This window comes from Nomascus leucogenys, chromosome 19 (assembly GCF_006542625.1).
Source record: "Nomascus leucogenys isolate Asia chromosome 19, Asia_NLE_v1, whole genome shotgun sequence".
Taxonomy (NCBI): domain Eukaryota; kingdom Metazoa; phylum Chordata; class Mammalia; order Primates; family Hylobatidae; genus Nomascus; species Nomascus leucogenys.
The window spans coordinates 32660106-32679049 of record NC_044399.1 but is presented as its reverse complement, the minus strand read 5'-3'; the positions used below and the strand labels follow the sequence as shown (position 1 = coordinate 32679049).

The 18944-nt window shown below is 44.9% G+C and overlaps 1 protein-coding gene and 1 non-coding gene across 8 annotated transcripts in view; one reads left to right on the top strand and one right to left on the bottom strand.

Moving 5' to 3' along the window:
* Nucleotides 1-6549: 6549 nt before the first annotated feature.
* Nucleotides 6550-18944, top strand: part of DHX8 (DEAH-box helicase 8) — a 44982-nt gene continuing 32587 nt past the window's right edge. For 3 of the 7 annotated variants that reach the window (XM_030799658.1, XM_030799656.1, XM_030799661.1), the window contains exons 1-8: nt 6588-6866; nt 12387-12472; nt 13331-13403; nt 14434-14519; nt 15456-15565; nt 15954-16313; nt 16717-16861; nt 16955-17158. In XM_030799658.1, coding sequence (XP_030655518.1) covers nt 6719-6866; nt 12387-12472; nt 13331-13403; nt 14434-14519; nt 15456-15565; nt 15954-16313; nt 16717-16861; nt 16955-17158 — 1212 coding nt within the window. In that variant the 5' untranslated portion in view covers nt 6588-6718. Of the gene's footprint in view, nt 6867-12386; nt 12473-13330; nt 13404-14433; nt 14520-15455; nt 15566-15953; nt 16314-16716; nt 16862-16954; nt 17159-18944 lie in introns of all 7 variants that reach the window. The other 4 variants (XM_030799657.1, XM_030799659.1, XM_030799662.1 and 1 more) reach the window with 4 other exon arrangements.
* Nucleotides 9055-9116, bottom strand: LOC115831606. The gene has a single exon (XR_004027131.1). It is a non-coding gene; the product is annotated as a U7 small nuclear RNA (small nuclear RNA).

Sequence of the window (18944 nt, the reverse complement as noted above, 5' to 3'; positions counted from 1 at the left end):
GAGCCCAGGAGGTTGAGGTTGCAGTGAGCCATGATGGTGCCACTGCACTCTAGCCTGGGACAGAGCGAGACTCTGTCTCAAAATAAATAAATAAAACAAAGTGCTGGAATTACAGGCATGAGCCACCATGCCCAGCAAAACTTTTAATATAAATTCTACTCTCACCAGTATTTGAGAGTAGACTGTGGAAGTTAGGTAAGATCAGAGTCTGTGTCACATAAAAGCAAATGTATGACTAAGAAGAAAAAAAAAAACCTTTGCTTCACACATATCCATGTGATAGAGGTTTATCCTCACTTCCCCCTTTCCCCTCCCTCAGTCAATTTGCAATAATAATAATTTTAAAAAGGTAAAATGGCGATGTCGTGGAACAAATTACTTTGTTTGAAAGACAGAATCGCAGGTTCATGTTTACGGGAGGACTCAGACTTGGCATGGTATTGTGAGGCAAAGAGGATGCTTGTCAGGAACTTGTGATCATTACTGAACCAGGCAGGGGAACCTGGGCCCCTGAACTCTGTCTCTTTACATTGCATTTTGAAAGCAGCACTTGGCTCTCTAATTGCCCCATATGCTGGTTTTATTCGGTGGCTCAGCTGGGTGGAGTGAACTCTGGGAAGAGATGCATTCATTTTCAGTTACCTCACCAGATTGCTAATTTTCACTCTGGAGGCATAAATCACCATAATTACTGTAATCCCAAGACGAAGGGGCTGCTATTCTGGCACAAGGGCAGCAGCTATTTGTACCGCCAAAGCTGTTCTACCTGAGAGCTGGGAAAGAGTTGCATATGGCTGGTTCTGCCAGGACACTCTTAGATTTGGGGTGGAGGGTGTGCTGGGAACCCATTCTCCTTTACCTGGGAGAAATGGAGATCCTGGAGGAGCAGTTTCTTCCGTGTTAGTGGCAAGCCTGTGGCTTAAGACAGAGCTTTGGCCCTCGGCTCACTGCACAGCCCGCACTGCACAGCTGTTGACATGTTTGACTTGCAAACAGAACGTCAGCAGAACTTCAGAACTTCAGTTCCTCTTCTCTCATCTTTTCCCATCAACTCATTCCTTGGTTTGTCTTGGTTTTTGTTTTTGCATTTCTCCTGAGGAAATCCTTATTAATTTCTGAAGAAATTACCTCAAATAGAAACCAGAGGCTACAAAAATCCCTAGTCCCCTGGAGCAGAGGCTAAATATCATTAGCGAGGGGAAAACAAAAAAAGCCCAATGTAACTTGTCACTTTGTCATTCATACTTACAATATTGATTAAAATTGTTTTCTTTTTCTTTATTATTTTTAATAGAGATGGAGCCTTGCTATATTATCGAGGCTGGTCTCCAACTCCTGGCCCCAAGCAATCCTCTCACTTTGGCCTCCCAAAGTGCTGGGATTGCAGGTGTGAGCCACCATGGCTGGCCCTTTTTTTTTTTTTTTTTTTGAGACAATCTCATTCTGTCGCCCAGGCTGGAGTGCAGTGGCACGATCTCGGCTCACTGCAAACTCCACCTCTCAGGTTCCAGAGATTCTCCTGCCTCAGCCTCCCGAGTAGCTGGGATTCCAGGTGTCAGCCATCATGCCCGGCTAATTTTGGTATTTTTAAAGTAAAAACTTGGTTTCACCATGTTGGCCAGGTTGGTCTCGAACTCCTGACCTCAGGCAATCCACCTGCCTTGGCCTCCTAAAGTGCTGGGATTACAGGGGTGAGCCACCATGCCCAGCCCAATGTTTTTCTTTTTAAATAAAATCAACCTAAACTAAGTCTAAAAAATACCAACTAGATCCTGAATCAAGGTCGCTTAAAAGATGAGTAACTGGCGCAGTGGCTCATGCCTGTAATCCCAGCACTTTGGGAGTCTGAGGTGGGCAGATCACGAGGTCAGGAGATTGAGACCATCCTGGCTAACACGGGAAACCCTATCTCTACTGAAAATACAAAAAATTAGCCGGGCTTGGTGGCAGGCGCCTGTAGTCCCAGCTACTTGGGAGGCTGAGGCAGGAGAATGGTGTGAACCCGGGATGCGGAGCTTGCAGTGAGCCGAGATCGTGCCACTGCACTCTAGCCTGGGCAACAGAGCAAGACACCGTCTCAAAAAAAAAGAAAAAAGAAAAAAAGAAAAAAGATGAAAAACTGATAAATAAATATGAAAAAATTCCTTGCCATTTCCACAGAAGGTGGAGAGGCCGAGATGGGGGAATAACATTTTCTTGACAAGTTCACATCATAATGGTGTCTGGGTGCCTGGCTTTGTGTTTGTTTTTGCCTGTCATTTTGAAGAGTCTTAAAATGCAAGAGAAAGGGGAAACTTGACTATACCAAAAAAAGAAAAAATCTGCGTAGGAGGAACTTTTTTTTTGCCTAATGCTGTAAAGCCTTGGAAAATTTAGAATCTAAAGCATCTGTTATTGCTGATGGCAGGTTGATGGCCTAAAATAGAGGGAACTGTAGGTCAGGAATATTTTGTGCAAAAATGAGGCTGCACTTGGGTATTAGAAAATAAGGCAAACAAATAACAGACTGCAACAGGATAAACTGTCCTGTGAAGCAGACTTGCCCCCCAACCCCAATCTGCCTGCCCTCAGATGACGGGAAACAGACCAGCTTTTTTTTTTTTTTTCTGTCTTCCGATCACCTGCCCTCATGTTTAGGCAGCAGAGATCTAAGTTATAAACACAGCTCTACCAGGAGACCCCTTGGCTGAGAATGGCATTTAGAGTATTCTAGTTCTTCCTTGATGCTTTTCACTTTCAGACCTTCTATCCTTTTTAGAACCTGCCACAGTGCCTGGTCACAAGGTTGATGTTTAATACAAATTTAATAAGTTGGTCCAAATTTGGAGATGAATTCTGGGGAAAAGTCAAACAGTGAAAAATAAGGAATTTTACTTTCTTTGGGGGCTCCCAGGCTCTCTGGTTGGGTCAGGGCCCAAGTGGAGCAGGGAAGAAGGGGCCACTCTTTCTGAAGTCTCCCTGCATGAATGACAGTAACGGTTGAGTGGCGGTCACACGCTTAGAAGCAAACCATTCTGATTTTGCCTTCTAGAGCAGAGATGTCTCCCCTAAGATCCATTTTACCCCAGCAGAAAAAACCAGGGTTGTCTGGGTTGTAGCAACACTGTTTTGACAGAAAGCCCTGTGATTGCCGGGCGCGGTGGCTCAAGCCTGTAATCCCAGCACTTTGGGAGGCCAAGGCAGGCGGATCACGAGGTCAGGAGATCGAGACCATCCTGGCTAACACGGTGAAACCCCGTCCCTACTAAAAATACAAAAAATTAGCCGGGCGTGTTGGCAGGCACCTGTAGTCCCAGCTACTTGGGAGGCTGAGGCAGGAGAATGGCGTGAACCCGGGAGGTGGAGCTTGCAGTGAGCCAAGATCGCGCCACTGCACTCCAGCCTGGGGGACAGAGCAACACTCCGTCTCAAAAAAAAAAAGAAAGCCCTATGATTTTTCTCACAAACTTCCCTAAGGATGCTGTCTTTCAACTACACATACCTAGATAATTTCTTCTCCCTCACCAACTCAACCTAATGTTGCTAAGAAGTTCAGTACTTTCTCTCTGCTTTCTACCTCATCGCAACCCCCAAGTTCTTTCCCAAATTCCAGCAGCTGGAACCAGTCTCTGGGACAGAGCAGAAATAACATGGAAATTGGGGGTAGGGTTAAACACATCTATCAGTCTAGGAACAGGCAGAAAAGCAACATCCCTGTTCCTACAAGTTTGGTAATGGGAAATAATTTCTTATCCATCATGAGTGGTGGTATGGGTAGTAACTGAGCATAAGTTATTTGTAGAGGTAAATTATTTACTGGGCTATTAAAGGGCCATATGGAGGCTGTCCAAGGAAAGTCATACAATAATAATGGAAATTTATTATTATTATTTTATTTTTTGAAACAGAGTATCACTCTGTCGCCTAGGCTAGAGTGCAGTGGCGTGATCTTGGCTCACTGCAACCTCTGCCTCCTGGGTTCAAGCAATTCTCCTGCCTCAGCCTCCCTAATAGCTGGGACTACAGGTGTGTGCCACCACGCCCGACTAATTTTTGTAGTTTTAGTAGAGTCGGGGTTTCACCATGTTGGCCAGGCTGGTCTCGAACTCCTGACCTCAGGCAATCCGCCTGCTTCAGCCTCCCAAAGTGCTGAGATTACAGGTGTGAGCCACTGTGCCCGGCCTAATAATGAAAATTGATTATATCTGATACTATGTTGAAAAATATTCTATCCAAGGACAGTTAGGAAACATTTACTTTTGTGCTGCGTTCGATTCACAGTCTCTTATGGGGAGGAAGAGTAGGAGGATTCCATGTGCATCTGTGTTTGGGCTGTCAAGTTATCTGTATCTACATAACTATTTGTTTTCCCTTGGCTTCAAAGAAATTTTTGGTGTTGCAGGAAATATGTATATTGCAGAAAAACTGTCACTTCTTAAAATGTGCAGTTAATGGCATATGTAAATAAAATGTAATGTTTTGCTGTTAATACTTACTATTGATATATATGTTCAATAATTCCCAAGCAATTCTAACATTTAGTATTAATTAATTCTAGTATTTATTGCTACTACTGCTGCTACATGTTATGGTTCCATAGCCCCTTTTCTGACAGAGCTTTGAAAACAAAACAAACTCCCTATCTGTTCCTCCTTCCGGTTAAATATTGGAGGAAAGCAGAATAGTAATATGAATTTTTAAAGTGAAAGAAGCACAGAGAATGAACATCAGATAGAATAAGCCCTTTAAATTGTAACTCCAAGCTGGCAAATTGAGCACATTGGATCAAGTGCAGCGTTTTCCATTCTATTCATGGGGAAAAAGAGGAAGCGAAATGGGGAGGAGTAGGAAGAACTCAGAGGGTACAGTAGTGATTCCTTAGGAACCTGGAAACATGGAGCTTCTGGAGGCAGTGAGAACAATCGCTGGGTTTTTCTCTGCCTGTCATTTTTCAGTCCATGATGAGATGTTGAAGAAACAGAGTCCAAACGTACACCAGTGTAAAAATGTTGCCAAAGTGAAAAGTAGGAGACTGATTTCCTCTTTCTGATTGATTGGAGAGCCATTCATTTTAGGGTGCTTCTGTTTCCTTACTCATCACACAGAGCACTGGAGTCTGGGAAAAATCCCCATCCCACTTTAAGGTTGCCATAGAAGTAAAAAGGACCTGAAGCAGAAGTTAGGAGACCTGAGCTTATGACCATGGATTTACAGCACAGCTGATATTTGGGGGAATAAAGTTTGTTGCTGTTTTTTTGTGTGTGTTTTGTTTGTTTGTTTGTTTGAGATGGAGTCTCACTCTGTCGCCCAGGCTAGAGTGAAGTGGCGAGATCTCAGCTCACTGCAACATCCACCTCCCGGGTTCAAACGATTCTCCTGCCTCAGCCTCCCTAGTAGCTGGGACTACAGGCACATACCACCACGCCCAACTAATTTTTGTATTTTTAGTACAGAGGGGGTTTCACCATGTTGGCCAGAGTGGTCTTGAACTCCTGACCTCAAGTGATCGACCCGTCTCAGCCTCCCAAAGTGCTGGGATTACAGGCGTGAGCCACTGCGCCCAGCCCCTGGGGGAATAAGTTCTGAGAGGACTCAGGAAAACTGGGGATTGAAAAGCAGCTTTTCACAAGAGTGGAGGCAGTTGGCTCTGTGGGTTCCCAGACTAAGGGGATCTGTGCTTGACAGACCAGAGGCCAGCTCTACTGTGACCATCATCTCAGCCTTGAATTTTTTTTTTTTTTTTTGAGACAGAGTCTCACTCTGTCGCCCGTGCTGGAGTGCAGTGGTGCAAACTCAGGTCGCTCCAACCTTTGCCTCCTGGGTTCAAGCGATTCTTGTGCCTCAGCCTCCCGAGTAGCTGGGACTACAGGTGCCCACCACCACCACGCCCGGCTAAGTTTTCTATTTTTAGTAGAGATGGAGTCTCGCTACGTTGGCCAGGCTGGTCTGGAACTCCTGACCTCAAGTGATCCACCAGCCTCGGCCTCCCAAAGTCCTGGCATTACAGGCGTGAGCCACTGCACCCGGCCTAGCCTTGTGATATTAACAGTAACTGCCATTTGCGGTGTGCCTACTCTGTGTCACACTCCTTGCAGCTATTCCATTTAGGGTAGAGCAACATTATTCTAGTTTACAAATGAGAAAACTAAGGCCCCAGAGATTGATTTGCCCAAGCACCCAGCTGGCAGTGGAAGTGCCAGTTTCCTCGTGTGTGAAACGAGAGAAGTCAATCTACTGCCTACTGGCTTGTCAAGGGTCGCTTGAGATCGGACAACAGGAACCACAAAGAAGTGAGGCCGGGAATTTGCGGATCCACAGTAAAGCAAGTTTGTCTTTTTCCAGACGTGCATTAAGATTCCTTTTTCAAGTGTTCTAAAGCGCAGGCGCAGGCTGTTTTGCGGTTGCCTCCCGGCGCCTCTTGTGCAGGCCGGGGTTGCCCTCTGCCGACCCAGGGAGGGAGCGCGCTAAGTGAACGTTTCCGGGCCTGAGGGCGGGCGGAGATTTTTCTCGCCTGTAGAGGGCGCAGATCGGCGTGCAGAGTAACCCACTCTAGTTGTCCCTTCCTTAAGCACTTCCTGTTTGATCTCTATGATCCATCCAGTTGCGACTTGATTCGTCCCTCAAATTTTCAATTTACCGTAAACAAGGGACGCGCGCTGACTCGGAAGTGAAAGCTGGAACCCGGCCGGAGTAGTTCCGAGAGCCGGCTGAGGAAGGAGGTCCTGGGCAAGCTATAGCCATGGCTGTGGCTGTAGCCATGGCGGGAGCCATAGTCGGGTCGGAGCCGGGCCCCGCGGAAGAACTTGCCAAACTCGAGTACCTGTCTTTGGTGTCAAAGGTTTGCACTGAGCTGGACAATCACTTGGGGATCAACGACAAGGACCTTGGTGAGCCTGGGGAGGTCCCTGTGGCCTCAGTTTGGGATTGAGGGAAGCGGAAGGAGAAAGGCGGTTGATGGACGGAAAGTGTATTCGTGTCAGTCTGTCTCTGTCGCAGACACCCGGGCCCAGGGTACTCGCTGTCGTGGCCTCGGCTTGAGAGCCCTCGAGAAACTTTAGAAACTTTCCCAGAGCTGTCAGTGAAGCCCGGGGCGGTCATCTCTGCTTGATTGTTTTTGTTTGTTTGTTTTTTCAGCCTCAATTAAACATGTTTAACAACAGCAGCAGGTGCTGCGATGACGATGATGGTGGCAGACGTTTATTGGGTGCTCACTATGTGCTAGATGCGATGCTCAGCTCTTTATTAACATTATCTTATTTGGTCTTCACGCCACTCTGTGACATAGTAGTCAGCGCCTGTGCTTTTAACTGTGTTCTTTGACCGTTCATCCTGTACTCTTTTTTGAGGCAGGGCCTCGCTCTGTCTCCCGGGCTGGAGTGCAGTGGCACGATCTCGGCTCACTGCAGCCTCCACCTCTTGGGCTCAAGCAATCCTCCCACCTCAGCCTCCCGAGTAGCTGGGAATACGTACGCGCGCCACCAAGCTCGACTCATTTTTAAAATTTTTGAAGAGACGGGGGTCTCACTGTATTGCCCAGGCTAGTCTCAAACTTCTGGGCTCAAGCAGTCCTCTTCTCTCGGCCTCCCAAAGTGTTGGGATTACAGGCGTGAGCCATTGCGTCCTGTACTGTGTCTTAAACACCAGTCACTAGGTGTTTTGGGGCAGACTACATCTGGGGAACCGAAACTGAGGAATTAGAAAAGGCTAGGGTCCTAAAGCTAAAGCCATAGACAGATGGAGCCTTTATGAAGGTAAAGAGGATGGATGGGATCAAGGGCAACCCATGGAGGGATTGACCTTTGGTAAGTACAGCAAGGCTCCTTCAGTTGTAACAGGAGCGAGGACAGAGAATACAGTTGCAGATTCAGATGAGTTTAGAGATTGGTGGTGGGAAGATGAGTGAGAGAGTTTCAGCCCACTCTTCAGTTTCCTAAATGAAGACGAAGTCATCAACCGGAGGGATGGAAGGGAAGGGGCAGGTAACAGGAGGGGTTAGGGAAGTTAGACGAGTGACCTTTAGTAAGATTCATAGTTTCTCTGAAGCTGTTTTTCTCATCTGTGAAGTGGGACGATGTCTTCACAGGGTCACCATGTAGCATTTAGGAAGATGCTCTGCAGCCAGTATATTTTACTTTTTTCTCTTGCCTCCCAGTCAAGATGTGTCTGTCCTATATTATTTTTCCCGCAGGATTCTTCTCTTTTAGTTGATAATGAGGTGATAATTTCGTCGGTTTTGCTATCTCGTTAATATGTTTCCTTTATTCAGCAAATATTGAGCTGGGGGCTAGGCATACCACAGAGAACAAGACAGATTTCTGCTTTCAGGGAGCTTACCTTTCTCTCTGTTTTCGTTTTAACTCCTAATCCCTTGGTCTTTTAGAGGAAACAAAAAAGTTATTGACATCTTCCAGTGTTTGTTTTGATGTTAACTTCATTTATGTACAAAAATAGAGCAAAGTATAAACTCCATAATCTTTTAGTTTATTTATAGCTAAAGATCTCAATTAATTTGCAGAAAACCCACAAATATGCTTTTTCTGTTACATACAGAATTATAAAACCAATAACATTAAAAGTACTAACATTGGCTGGGCGTGGTGGCTCACGCCTGTAATCCCAGCACTTTTGGAAGGCCAAGACAGGCCGATCCCCTGAGGTCAGGAGTTTGAGACCAGCCTGGCCAACATGGTAAAGCCCCATTTCTACTAAAAAAAAAATACAAAAATTAGCTGGCCATGGTGACTGCTGCCTGTAATCCCAGCTACTCAGGAGGCTGAGGCAGGAGAATCGCTTGAACTCAGGAGACGGAGGTTGCAGTGAGCTGAAATCACATCCCTGCACTCCAGCCTGGATGACAAGAGCAAGACTTTATTTCAAAAAAAAAAAAAAAAATACTAATATTGGTTTAATGCAATAGTGTCTTTTGTTGAAACTACATTGGCAGAGTTGGGTTTAATAACAGAAAGGCATTTATTTGCTTCTTTTATGTTTCGTTTGCTGACTTGATTCTTTTGCTTTTGACCCTGATGGATGACTTATTAATTTATGTATTTAATTTTTGGGGGAGTTGAGATAGTAGAGTTTCCAATGAAAACTGGAAAACCTGCTAGACAAATTCTAAAAGAACTGTAATACTGGATTATCATTTAAATTAGTGTTATTTTTATTGTTTTCACCAATGAATTTTTTTAAACTATGAATTAATTTTTTATAATGGATTCAGTTAATTTAACGATTCCCCTGTATAATTGTGAAAATTAAAAATACTGATTAATGGGACTGGGCACAGTGGCTCACACCTATAATCCCAGCACTTTGGGAGGCCGAGGCAGGTGAATCACGAGGTCAGGAGTTCGACACCAGCCTGAGCAACATGGTGAAACCCTGTCTCTACTAAAAATACAAAAATTAGCTGGGCATGGTGGCTCACGCCTGTAATCCCAGCTACTCAGGAGGCTGAGGCAGGAGAATCGCTTGAACCTGGGATGGGGAGGTTGCAGTGATAGGATGGTGCCACTGCACTCCAGCCTGAGTGACAGAGCAAGACTCCGTCTCAAAAAAAAAAAAACAACAAAAAACTGATTAATGATGGCTGGCAGTGTGAATGTGCTGACTGCTTTGGGAGGGGCTCTTTTGAGCATGCCATGCCTAGCCCCATGGGACTTAGTTCTCCCTCCACATTTCTTGAAAGAATGTAGGCTCTGAAGTTAGATTGCCTAGGTTTTATTCCTAGCTCCCCCCAGTTATTATTGGGTAGGTCAGTGTGTCAAACCGTCAGCTTCCTCATTGTAAAACATGACAGTAATAGCACCTACTTATGAGGGTTGTTTTGGGGATCATGAAGTAACCCATAAAAAGCACTTAGCATAGTGCCTGGCACATAGTAATGTTCCAAAAGTATTAACCATTGACATTATCGTTACTAACTTCTTATGCATAAGATGTGTTCCTGTAGCCTGATGGCATTTGGCTTTCACTTCATCAGAAAGATAAAGGCACATTCCAGGATGGAAATTGTATGGTAGTACTACTTTATGCATTAGTCATCTAGATCTTTCATGTTATTTATTCATTTACTTTTCTAGGATTAGCATTCAAATGAAAGCATTACAGTTTTTTTGTGGGTCTCATAGTATGAGGCTTATTATCTCAGTCTACTCCCTAGTAGCTAGGACTGCAGATGCATACCACCACCCCCGTCTGATTTTTGTATTTTTTATAGAGATGGGCTTTTGCCATGTTGCCCAGGCTGGTCTTTAACTCCTGGGCTCAAGCAATCTGCCCACCACAACCTCCCAAAGTGCTGGGATTAGAGGCGTGAGCCACTGTCTGAAAGTCGCTTAATTAATAAATAGCTCTAATATTAGAAGTTTCAAGAACTAAGCCGGGCACAGTGGCTCATGCCTGTAATCCCAGCACTTCAGGAGGCTGAGGCAGGAGGATTACCTGAGGTCAGGAGTTCAAGACCAGCCTGGCCAATGTGGCGAAACCCCGTCTCTACTAAAACTACAAAAATTAGCCAGGCATGGTGGAGGGCACCTGTAATCCCAGCTACTTGGGAGGCTGAGACAGGAGAATTGCTTGAACCCAAGAGGCGGAGGTTGCAATGAGCCGAGATCGTACCACTGTACTCCAGCCTGAGAGACAGAGCGACTCTTAAAAAAAAAAAAAAAAAAAAGGCCAGGCGTGGTGGCTCATGCCTGTAATCCCAGAACTTTGGGAGGCTGAGGCAGGCAAATCACAAGGTCAGAAGTTTGAGACCAGCCTGGCCAATATGGTGAAATCCTGCCTGTACTAAAAATATAAAAATTAGCTGGGCGTGGTGGCATGCGCCTGTAGCCCCAGCTACTTGGGAGGCTGAGGCAGAAGAATCGCTTGAACTCAGGAGGCAGAGGTTGCAGTGAGCCAAGATCATGCCACTGCACTCCATCCTAGGTGACAGAGCAAGACTCCACCTCAAAAGAAAAAAAAGTTTCAAGAACTAGGCAGGTATGCCGGGCACAGTGGCTTATGCCTGTAATCCCAGCACTTTGAGAGGCTGAGGCGGGCAGATCACGAGGTCAGGAGATCAAGACCATCCTGGCTAACATGGTGAAACCCGGTCTCTACTAAAAATATTAAAAATTAGCCAGGTGTGGTGGTGGGTGCCTGTAGTCCCAGCTACCCGGGAGGCTGAGGCAGGAGAATGGTGTGAACCCGGGAGGTGGAGGTTGCAGTGAGCCGAGATTGCACCACTGCACTCCAACCTGGGCAACAGAGCCAGATTCTGTCTCAAAAAAAAAAAAGGCCGGGTGCGGTGGCTCACGCCTGTAATCCCAGCACTTTGGGAGGCTGAGGCGGGTGGATCACAAGGTCAGGAGATCGAGACCATCCTGGCTAATACGGTGAAACCCCGTCTCTACTAAAAAATACAAAAATTAGCTGGGCGCGGTGGCGGGCGCCTGTAGTCCCAGCTACTCGGGAGGCTGAGGCAGGAGAATGGCATGAACCCGGGAGGCGGAGCTTGCAGTGAGCCGAGATTGCGCCACTGCACTCCAGCCTGGGAGACAGAGCAAGACTCCGTCTCAAAAAAAAAAAAAAAAAAAACTAGGCAGGTTTGTGGAGAAAAATTTGGTGAAAAAGTAAGTCTTTCATCAATGTGGAGATTGCACCACCCAGCAGCTGCCTGGCCCTCATATACAGATTGGGTCTGTCCTTCTGTTGTGTGCCTCTGTGTGTCTGCACGGGCTAATGCTTTTTATTGTCACCTTTACAGTCTAGTCTAGGTGGCAGCATGCCCAGGTAGTAGTTTTGTAAGAAGAGGGTACCATGATGTGGGTCAAATAGGTCTTCCTAGTTTAAATGCACTCAAGGGCTACATTGAGCCATTTTGTAGTAATATCTTCCTTTCATTTGTATAAATTCACTAGAATATGTGTGGATAATTTCAGCAGTCTGGATTTTCTCTCTTGTTTTCTTGTTTTTTTGTTTGTTTGTTTGTTTTGAGACGGATTCTCACTCTGTTGCCCAGGCTGGATGCAGTGGTGCAATCCTGGCTTACTGCAACCTCTGCCTCCTGGGTTCAAGTGATTCTCCTGCCTCAGCCTCCCAAGTAGCTGGGATTACAGGTGCCTGCCACCACACCCAGCTAATTTTTGTATTTTTAATAGAGACGGGGTTTCACTGTGTTAGCCAGGCTCATCTTGAATTCCTGACCTCAAGTGATCCGCCTGCCTTGGCCTCCCAGAGTATTGGGATTACAGGCATAAGCCACCGCACCTGGCCAGATTTTCTCTCTTTACCCTTGTCAGATGGTGGTCTTTGTTTTTTATTACTGTTGGATAACCTATTAGTTTTGTTTTCACCATACTTGAAACTGATTTCTTGCTCATGTCTCTTCTTTTCTGAATTCTGTTTCTTATTTGCAGCTGAATTCGTGATCAGTCTTGCTGAGAAAAATACCACCTTTGATACTTTTAAGGCTTCTCTCGTCAAAAATGGTGCAGAATTTACGGTATGTATATCTGGAGAAGACAATCTGTAGACATTAATGTTTTAATTTATGGGTTTTTTTTTTTTTTTTTTTTTGAGGCAGAGTTTTGCTCTGTCGCCCAGGCTGGAGTGCAGTGGTGCCATCTTAGCTCACTGCAAGCTCCGCCTCCTGAGTTCACACCATTCTCTTGCCTCAGCCTCCCAAGTAGCTGGGACTACAGGTACCTGCCACCATGCCCGGCTAATTTTTTGTATTTTTAGTAGAGACGGGGTCTCACCGTGTTAGCCAGGATGGTCGCGATCTCCTGACCTCGTGATCCACCCTCCTTGGCCTTCCAAAGTGCTGGGATTACATAATTTATGTTTTAATGTCACTATTGAATTTAAATTTTGATAGGGTTTAATATAGGATTTTGATATAGGAAGGAGACAATTTTATACATATCAATTAAATAAGCCATTAAGTGTGTAATGTTTCCATGCCATTAACTAGTGATGATGTAACCAGATTTTCTGTGATACCTATCTAGGAAAACAGGGCAGGATTTTCATCATTAAGTTTTTGTAGGTATTTACGTTCTTGTTCTGTGAGTCAGGAAGTTGGAAACGAGTTTTGGGGGTAGTTCTAAACCTTGGGAAATAAAATGGTTGCAGGGAGCCTAATAACTTTTCTCCCCAAAGAGTCCTAAATATCGGCTTTCTCTGAAGCTATTATACTAGGTTCATGCTATACCAGGTTGACACACTATGTTTCATTTATTCCAATTAGCTAAATTCAAGTGTGTAACCACCCTTCACTAAAGGACATTCTTTGCCTTTTAAGTGTATTTAAGCACTGATACGGGAGCTGACAATTTTCGTTCTATGTTTCTTTTCAAAGGATTCTCTTGTTAGTAACTTGCTGCGTCTCATACAAACCATGCGGCCACCAGCGAAGCCTTCCACTAGCAAAGGTAAGCAGAGCTTCCAGCTGAGCTTAGCTTCTAGAATAGTGTAGGTTTTGAACATCCTGTAAATTGCATTTGCTTTCCTCTCAGCAGTTGCTGAGCAAGTAAATGTTCCAGTAAGACTTTTCAAATGGGCTAGGCGTAGCGGCTCACTGCTGGAATCCCAGCACTTTGGGAGGCCAAGGTGGGAGGATCACTTGAGCCCGGGAGTTTTATTTTATTTTATTTTATTTTTATTTTTTATTTTTTTTTGAGATGGAGTCTAGCTGTCGCCCAGGCTGGGATGCAGTGGCGCAATCTTGGCTCACTGCAGGCTCCATCCCCCGGGGTTCACGCCATTCTCCTGCCTCAGCCTCCCGCGTAGCTGGGACTGCAGGCGCCCGCCACCTCGCCCGTCTAATTTTTTGTATTTTTAGTAGAGACGGGGTTTCACCGTGTTATCCAGGATGGTCTCGATCTCCTGACCTCGTGATCCACCCGCCTCGGCCTCCCAAAGTGCGGGATTGCAGGCGTGAGCCACTGCGCCCGGCCAAGCCCAGGAGTTTTAGACCAGCCTGGGCAACATAAAGAGACCTCGTCTCTACAAAAAAATAAAAAAATTAGCCAGACATGATGGCGTGCCTCTGTAGTTCCAGCTACTTGGGAGGCTAAGGAAGGAGTGTTGCTTGAGTCCAAAAGGGTGAAGCTGCAGTGAGCCATAGTTGCACCAGTGTATTTCAGCCTGAGTGACAGAGGTTTTTTTCCCCTGTTTCAAGGGGAAAAAAAATTTCAAACGACTTAAGACAAAATCAAAAAGATAAGACATAACCCAATTAGTATTGCTACACTCCTCTTTCTGCTACATTTCGAGATACTTTGTGATCAATGTATTTAGAAAATTAAATTAAATTTATAGTAACAGATATGATTAATATATAGCAAAATGCCATGTTCTGTTTCAGTTTGATACAAATCTAATGTTGAAGTTATTTTGTTAATCATTAATAATATTAAATATATCTTTTTTTAACCCCTTCATGCTCTTTAATGAAACAAGATCCAGTTGTTAAACCTAAAACAGAAAAAGAAAAGCTGAAGGAACTCTTCCCAGTCCTTTGCCAACCGGACAACCCTTCTGTTCGGGTACTGATACCATTTTAAGAATGTCTACTATAAATATATATTCCCAACCCCTTTTCTTTGTCTCGTAGTAATTTTATTAATTTTAAGTTTGCCTTTGTTGTAACTTATTTTTAAGAATGAAAGTGTTTGATCACTCTCTGAGCATGTACTATGTATTGAATATGTTAAGGGGTTCTGAGAATGATATTCAAGGGAAATGAGATTGGTAGTTTGGGGAAGTAGTGATTAGGAATATGAAATAAGGTTCTGGAACAGATGCCTGATGTGTGAAATTAGATTTTTGGTTTTTTTGCTGTGTTACTTGTTAAAGGTCTAATTTTTAAAGCATTTTGATTTTTAAATTTCATTTTAATAAATATTTATTGAGTACTTACTGTATGCCAAACACTGTTCTAAGTACCTGGGTAACAGCAGTGAACAGAACAGACAAAGAGTTTCAGCCTTTGGAGATTATATCCCAATTTTCGGGTAGACAGCAGGAAATAAACATGTGATTATTCTGGTGGGGAGGAGATAGGCAATAAACAAACAAATAAGGTATATAACATAGCAGATAGCAATAAGGGCTATGGGAAAAAATAAAACTGGAGTGGGGGGAGGGAGGAAGAGTGCAGAGGGAGAGTTGCTTTTTAAAATTTTTAACACCTGTTTTCTATTTATATAGTCATCACTTGCATTCTTTCATGGCAGGGATGATTAATATCTAACTGCCTTTCATAGAATTCTATTAAGGACAAAGGGGATTTGTCAAATGTAGGAGTAATTCTCAACAGCCTTTTTTCCATTTCTTCTGCATCTATCTTGAATCAAGTTGGAAATCTCTGCCCCTCTTCTGTTTCCCTCACATAGTGGTTAGTGATTTATAGATGTACCTGAGGTACATACAGATTCTTGAGTAGTTTTTTTTCCTAACTTTGCTGGCCTCTACCTCTGCAGACCATGTTGGATGAAGATGATGTGAAAGTTGCTGTGGATGTCCTGAAAGAACTGGAAGCTTTAATGCCCAGCGCAGCAGGCCAGGAGAAGCAAAGAGATGCTGAACACCGGTTTGTCCTTAGTGTCCTGTCCTTTGGAAGTTTAGGGTACTGTGACAGTTGAATATTATGGACCAGCCAAGCAAAATTTTGGGCAAGTTTACAGAATCTGGACTGGTCATATATCATATTGTTGGATCTGTTTTCATTGCTTCCTGCTAAGTGTATGTAGCAAATGCTAGGATGTTCAGAGTATAGAAATCAGGGTTGAAAGAGGCTGAATATGTTTGTGGCTCGATTCTTTATTGGCTTATAGGGATGTCATAGTTATTGAAACTCTAATTCAGTTCAAAACCTAGTGGGCACCTACCATGTGCATGGCACTGTACTGGGTGCTTGGGGTTGCAAAGATGAAATCGGATTGTTTTTTTTTTTAAACAGATGCTTATTGATTTGTTAGGGACAGGACAAAGAAGAAGAAGCGGAGTCGAAGCCGAGATCGAAACCGAGATCGAGACAGAGATAGGGAACGAAACCGAGATAGAGACCACAAGCGGAGACACCGATCCCGCTCTCGATCACGTTCCAGGACCCGGGAGAGGAATAAAGCAAAGTCTAGATATCGGTCCAGGAGCAGGAGTCAGAGTCCCCCCAAAGACCGGAAGGACCGGGACAAATATGGAGAGCGGAATCTGGATAGATGGCGGGATAAGCATGTGGACCGCCCTCCTCCAGAAGAGCCCACCATTGGTGACATTTATAATGGCAAAGTTACCAGCATCATGCAGTTTGGTTGCTTTGTGCAGCTGGAAGGACTAAGGTAATGACTGGTGCTCTTCTATTCACACCAGTGATGGGCAGAATTTCTTTTATCACTGAGGATTTTCACATTCTAAAAAGTTGCTTTGATTAATGACACTTTAGTCAAATCAGCCATACATGGTTCTTAGAGATTGACTCTCTTGAAATGTTACAGAGCCATTTATTCCTTTCTCTGTCTTCAGGAGATCTGTCCTTTGCTTGTTGGGACAGATAGAATTTGCTTCCCCACCCCATGTCTCCCCATGAGGAGCGTGATAATACTATTTTATTGTTTGACCACCTTCATGGTACTTTTCTCTTGAGTTTAAGACCATTTTCTTTTGTTAGTTCCAATAAGGGTAGAAATTGGTTGGGGGAAAATATTTTTTGGCATGTTCCAGATATGTCTGGCTCTCCCTCAGGAAGCGGTGGGAAGGCCTGGTGCACATCTCTGAGCTCCGGCGGGAGGGTCGTGTGGCCAATGTAGCTGATGTGGTGAGCAAAGGCCAGAGGGTCAAAGTCAAAGTGCTGTCCTTCACTGGGACCAAGACCAGCCTGAGCATGAAGGTAGGTGAGATGGTCAGCCTGTTCTTACATCTGATGGCCAAGGGAATGGAAGAGGACAGCAAGTGAGACAGCTCCCTTGTTTTTGTGCCTTAGGATGTGGATCAAGAGACTGGAGAAGATCTAAACCCAAATAGACGGCGAAATCTTGTCGGGGAGACCAATGAGGAGACCTCAATGCGGAATCCTGATAGACCCACTCACTTGTCCCTTGTCAGTGCTCCTGAAGTAGAGGACGACTCACTGGAACGCAAGCGCCTCACCCGAATCTCTGACCCAGAGAAGTGGGAGATCAAACAGGTTGGGGCCTTTAGTTTTCATGACCAGATAGTCATTCTGCATGTAGCATGGTGCTTAGGGGTGTGCCCTGGAGCACGATGGCCTGGGATAACTTTTGACCACTGTATTAGTCTGTTTTCACGCTGCTGATAAAGACGTACCTGAGACCAGGCAATTTACTAAAGAAAGAGGTTTATTGGACTTAGAATTCCACTTGGTTGGGGAGGCCTCACAATCATGGAGGAAGGTGAAAGGCACATCTCACATGGCAGTAGACAAGAGAAGAGAGCTTGTGCAGGGAAATGCCCCTTTTTAAAACCATCAGATCTCATGAGACTTACGCACTATTATGACAACAGCGTGGGAAAGAGCTGCCTTCATGATTCAGTTACCTTCCACTGGGTCCCTCCCACACACGTGGAAATTCAAGATGAGATTTGGGTGAGGACACAGCCAAACCATGTCAGCCACTTATTAGCCGTGTAATCCTTAGCTAAGCTACTCTACCTCATGCCTCAGTACCCTTATCTATAAAACAGGACCAGTGTTGGTGGTGTGAGGATTAAATGAGTTAATAAAGGTGAAAGTCGCTGGGCGTGATGGCTCACACCTGTAATCCCAGCACTTTGGGAAGCTGAGGCGGGCGGGTCACGAGCTTAGGAGTTCGAGACCAGCCTGACCAGTGTGGTGAAACCCCATCTTCATTAAAAATACAAAAAATTAGCTGGGCGTCATGGTGCACGCCTATAATCCCAGCTACTGAGGACGCTGAGGCAGGAGAATCGCTTGAACCCGGGAGGCGGAGGTTACAGTGAGCTGAGATCACACCACTGCCCTCCAGCCTGGGTGACAGAACAAGACTCTGTCTCAAAAAAAAAAAAAAAAAAAAAAGTGAAACTCTTAGGGTAGTGCTTAGGATATGGTAATTGCTATGTAAGTCTTCATTATTGTTTTGTTTTGTTTTCTTTTTTTTTTTTTTATTGAGACGGAGTCTCGCTGTGTCACCCAGGCTGGAGTACAGTGGTGCGATCTCAGCTCACTGCAACCTCTGCCTCCCGGGTTCAAGCGATTGTCATGCCTCAGCCTCCCGAGTAGCTGGGATTACAGGCGCCCACCACCACGCCTGGCTAATTTTTTTGAATTTTTAGTAGAGACGGGGTTTCACCATGTTGGCCAGGCTGGTCTTGAACTCCTGGCCTCAGATGATTCTCCCACCTCAGCCTCCCAAAGTGCTGGGATTACAGGCGTGAGCCACTGTGCCCAGCCGATTGTTTTCATCTTTCTTCACTAAATATCATAACCGTGGTGTGTCAAGCACCATGCAGAACTAGGGCCATAAACACGAATATATCATGGTTCCTATGCTTGAGGAACTCAAAGTCCAGCAGAGGAGACAGATCTAAACAATAATTGTGAGGAGTTACTTATTTTTTACTTTATTTTTGAGGCAAGTTCTTACTTGCACTATCACCCAGGCAGGAGTGCAGTGGCATGACCATGGCTTACTGCAGCCTTAACCTTTCAGGCTCAAGCCATCCTCAGCTTCCCAATGAGCTGTGACCCCAGGCACATGCCACCATGCCTGGCTAATTTTTTAATTTTTTGTAGAGACAGTCTTGCCGTGTTACCAGGGCTCGTCTCAAACTCCTGGGCTCCAAGTGATTCTCTTGTCTTAGCCTCCCAAAGTGTTGAGATTACAGGCATGAGCTGCCATGTCTGGCCTACATATTATATAATAAGTGTACCAGAGTGCTGTGGAAACAAGGGAAAGAGCAGATAACTCTTCCTGGGGATGATACTTTTGAGC